The sequence below is a fragment of the Notothenia coriiceps genome, unplaced genomic scaffold (genome assembly GCF_000735185.1).
Source record: "Notothenia coriiceps isolate Sejong01 unplaced genomic scaffold, NC01 NC01_scaffold00037250, whole genome shotgun sequence".
In the NCBI taxonomy this organism is placed as follows: domain Eukaryota; kingdom Metazoa; phylum Chordata; class Actinopteri; order Perciformes; family Nototheniidae; genus Notothenia; species Notothenia coriiceps.
In genome coordinates, this window is record NW_011369951.1 from 11,984,905 (window position 1) to 11,989,683 (window position 4,779).

Genomic DNA, 4,779 nt, shown 5'->3' on the forward strand with positions numbered 1-4,779 from the left:
ATAAGGTCATTAACGGCCCAGATTTAATTTTATAAATGTTAATTTTTCAGGGGCTTTCCTAGTTAACTTTATCCTGGAGAAATATTGTTTTTAACTTTAACTTAATACCTTGTTTAACACCAGAAGAAAAAAACAAACAGTCACAGAGTAATTCCCTGGATTTCAGGTACGTTTACTTGAAGTACAATATATGAGTACTCTATTCCACCTCTGATGTTTTCCTCAGAAAATGTGACGCGCGAATCTTCAGATGTACTGTCTGACGGTGGATTGACCATGGTGGCGGCCCACGTACACAGTGGCCCTGCGGGTACACCAGGACCATCTCACGGGCGATATGTACCTACGCTACAACTACCGCAGTGTGCCTCGCTGAGGTACATGTAAACTGGTACTGAGTCTCTGTGGATTGCTGAGCAAAGTAATGAGTGTCCACATAACTTACACATTTTACAACAGGAGTGGTGATACTCTGAAAAATGAAGGAAAAAGTAATTTTTACAATTCTCTTCTAAGTAAAAAAAAAAGGGAATTATAAACAACATCTCCTCATAAATCATCATGAAGGGTAGATAAGATGACAGAGGAAAGGTGTGTCAACACAGCAGTGCACGTGTATTTTGATTAATTTGTTAAAGGTCACCTATCATGTTATTTTTAGGCAAATAGCATAGGTCTCATATATAATAACAAATATATAAAAACATGTCCTATGAAGTGTTTTTGCTCAAAAATACCGATCACCCATTCCTAGCCATGCCTCAATATCCCTCTATTTAACTTTCCTGTTTTCAAAGATGCTGATTTGGGGTATTAAAGCTTTTAAAAAAAGTAAAAATTGGATAAAAAAGGAGGGGGCTGGAGCTCATGCGGGACCCGGAAGCTACCGTCTAAACTAAATACTGCCGTGATGAAACGCCATATCATGGATTATCAAGGATTATTTCTGAAACAGTATGGAGCTCAAAGGCTTTCTCTCTTGCCGGTTATACCACAAGGTGAGTTCCTTTTCATTTCCTGCTTCTTCACACACATGCTCTCCAGTACAGGTTAGCTCTGAGTGTTAGCGATGCTAATGTAAACACCGACCAAATTACGTCCAAAACAGTCGGGCATTGTTTCTGATAGCAACGTTTCTGATTGGGCCGTGGGTCCACATTTCCGATATTTCATATCTGACGCAAATCTGGATCAGCTCCGCTGTAGCCCCGTTTTTAGAGATTTGGGTACGGAGGAAAAGAGAGAGGGTTTTATTTTCTGACGCTGCGTGAGTTCCCCGACACACCGGGGACACATCTTTATGTATAAAAGACATCAAAAAGTGCATTTTGCATGATAGGTCTCCTTTAAGGTAAAGTCTGACCAAACAGGGGCCATGATGTATTCCCCTAAATTGTAAGTATTTAAAAAAAACTGACATAAGTTAGTGAGTCAGCTACAGACAAGCACACCTACGATAAATGTTGAATATCATAGGACATTATGTCAAAAGTTCACAGCTGATGTTATTGTCCATGTATTAGTTAATATCATGTAAACTAACATGCTAGAGTTATCTAACATATCATAGTGACATGTAACTGACGTCATGTATTTGTGATGAACCATTTTGAGACAGATTTAGTTCAGGTGCCGAGCTGCCTAACTGGTTTGTACAAGAATGACTGGTTAGTCCTCTGTAATTATAAAAGGAATTCAAGAACAGCTATTCAACGACTTCTGAGGTGTAATAGATCTGTTTCAAAGAATAATCAAATGCATTTAAACTTTACATTTATACTTCTTCATCAGTCTGTTTTTATGTCCCCTTTCCCAGAGAAACGGGAAGTTTTCCCAGACTGAAGAGCGCTTTAATGGAACATATATTCTGCAGCCCCAAAGAGCTGCTGAAGCTGAGCGTGCCCTCCGTAGTGTACGCGATTCAGAACAACATGGCCTTTCTTGCCTTGAGCAACCTCGACGCTGCAGTTTATCAGGTATGAATTTAATCCTTTCTTTAAGCCCCTGTCACACTGTCCCGAAATTGACACACGATTAAGGAAATGTTCAAATTCGGCTCTGATCGTAAAAACATCGGGCCATTGGTGAGGGCATCTGAAGCCATCGTATGACCGCCGGTGGAGTTTCTCAGGCTCCGGCAGCAACTTCGGGAGCGGTGGCAACATCTTTGGCATCACAAAGATGGCTTAAGATGCCCTCACGAATGTCCCGATGTTGTTACGATCAGAGCCGAATTTGAACATTTCCTTTATCGTGTGTCCATCTGGTTGTTTTATTGCACAACAAAATCATGTAAACATATTATGTAAATAACCCAATTTGTGTTCTGTGAAACTAAAAAGGATATAATATATTATTTTGAAGGCGAGGAAGTTGTTGTTGCTATGGAAACAACATGACGGAGAAAACTTAATATCTTCTACATATAAAGACGGAGAAAGTAAAGAACAAAGTCTGAAAATATCAGTACAGTATCATAATACTTTAACATAATTGTTTGTGTTACTTTCGTTGCAGTTGTATGTCTTAAATGTAATGTAAATGTTGCCTTCGTGTGTGGTTCGGGGCCATCTTCGTGCGAAATTCACAATTCCATATTCGTGTGTCCATCGGGTGTCAATTTCGGGACAGTGTGACAGGGGCTTTAGCATTTGGTTCACAAATACAGAAAATGTATTAAAATATTTAATTATAACGATGGAAGTATGAAAAATCATTGTTACTTGTATGACATGACATTTAAAGTGTATATTAAACATGTACAAACAATTGAAAATAAAATTGTTTTTTCAGCCATTGGCCGTATTTTTCACGCATCAATTGGTGGTTTTTTGTCCATACTTTCATTTGATTTTCAGTATTATTATTTATATAAAGGTACGTGGGAAAGGAGTGCTTGCAACAAACCTGATGGGACATTTAGCTGTAAGCCAACTACTTAGTTTAAAACATTTATTAGAAAATGTTACGTTACATTAATTATTTAAATAGTTCAATTAACTATAACACCTTTTAAAATGTTACCTTCCCCAACACTAAGATAAGCTAAGCGCATTTCGTCAATACTACTTGGGTACTAAAGTAGGAGTGGAAGAGTATTTTACCTTGTTGTATTACTAGACTGATTTTTATTAAAGAATCAAAAAAGGATTATAGGATGAAGTTTTCTCATCTGGAACGCATTTCCTTTTCAATTATAACTGCTGTTGATTTGTTAATGTACTAGAAGTCTGCAGGTGGAGGGAAGAGTTTCACTTTCAGCCGTCCTTTGAAGCTCCCCCGGTGAAGTGGATGGTGTAAAAATGTAAATGTAATAAAGTGGAATGGGCTTACACAATGAGCAGAAGGCCGTAGAGGAAGGATTCGGAGAAGTCGGGAGGATAGATGAGCTTCAGAGGCAGCGCTGAGGACGAAACAAACATTAACTCAAGGAGAGGTGAAGCAGAGGACGACAGGAAGGGAAAAACATTCATATAATGAATTAGTGCGGTCACCATTTGTACCAAAGTTGTCATTAGTTATCGTGTGTGTTTCATTCCGAATCCTCTTCTTCGTCTCCAGAGCGGAGCGGAGAGGGAGGTTGTTCTCCAAGATGAAATAGGCTGTGAATTACAAAAAAAGAAACCCGTATATATTTCTTAATATCTAACAAGCCTATGCATGATTCCTCCCGGCAGAGAAGTCAGAAGTTCACATTAAATATTCAGCATTTCGTCCAGAGGCTGCAGCAAAGGGCAAGGCTCCATTTTGATTTCATAACATGTTTTCTATTCTACATGTAAAAACAGAACAGTTATCAATATATATATGAGGTGGCTGCTTCACCTTGCAGTCAAGCATTTATTCAGGATATGGATCAGCACTTTTCTTGTCATTTTTCAAACTAATTTACTTTAAAAAACCTGAATATTGGTCAGTAATTACTATTATTTAATATATTCACGATGGCCTTGATCAGCATATCAGTTCTTTCTAAAACATTTATTTATCAGCTTTTTAGGCTTAAGGCAAGTAGTATTAAACTCCTACATTTACAAATGTACCAAATAATTGCTTCCCAAATCAGGAAGTCTTGTGCAAATGTATGAATTTATTATCTCACAATAAATTCAGCGGGTTTATGTCTCATTAAACTGTGAGTGTTATCTCCTAATTCACCATCTGAAATCAAAGAGTAAGCAAGAAATGAATAGTGGTGAATAAAGTGGTGCAGTTTGGATCCAACAGCTGCTGATGTTTTATCGCTGCGCACTATTTAGCATTTCCATCACATCAACACAAAATGGTTTGGTATGAAGGGGAGTAAAGAAGACTCACAGTTCACATCGATGAAACTCAGGAGCAGAACAGCTGGAACTCCAGGTCCTGCAGGGGGATGGAATAAAACATTAGGTTTGGATGTTTTAATGCATGAAACGCTCATAAATCGGTACCTTCTTTAGGCTCTTTTGATGCATTTCGAGGTACTTTCCGACTTATGTGGGGCTTTTTTCACATTGTATAATTATGCCATTTTTTTTAAGTAGCAAGACGAAATGGAGCAAAAAGGGCACTGAGGGATTTCTTTCAGAACATTTTCATTTATTAAAATATCAAAGTAATATTCTTCAAGAACATTAATATTCATGAAGTATTATGTGTCTATAAAAGGAAACATCAATCACATTAACTTCATCTTAACGTCAGGCACTTGAAATGGAATTTTGTATCATTTAATGTCATGTTTGTATCTGTTATTGGACATTTTGAATAAAAAATCTTGTGTTTATATATCGTATT

At 37.5% G+C, this 4,779-nt stretch overlaps 1 protein-coding gene and 1 long non-coding RNA gene across 3 annotated transcripts in view; one reads left to right on the forward strand and one right to left on the reverse strand.

Annotated features, from left to right (window-relative positions):
- Nucleotides 1–4,779, forward strand: part of slc35a1 (solute carrier family 35 member A1) — a 22,407-nt gene that overhangs the window by 9,464 nt on the left and 8,164 nt on the right. Inside the window, exon 3 of the mRNA XM_010796725.1 lies at nt 1,817–1,976. Coding sequence (XP_010795027.1) covers nt 1,817–1,976 — 160 coding nt within the window. The remainder of the gene's footprint in view (nt 1–1,816; nt 1,977–4,779) is intronic.
- LOC104966961 (uncharacterized) lies at nt 3,281–4,379 on the reverse strand. Of its 2 annotated transcripts, none has more exons than XR_800704.1 (3): nt 4,318–4,379; nt 3,495–3,602; nt 3,281–3,403 (listed from the first exon to the last, which is right to left on the reverse strand). It is a non-coding gene; the product is annotated as an uncharacterized lncRNA (long non-coding RNA). The 2 variants fall into 2 exon arrangements; XR_800705.1 differs by having other exon boundaries at nt 3,287–3,403; nt 3,504–3,602.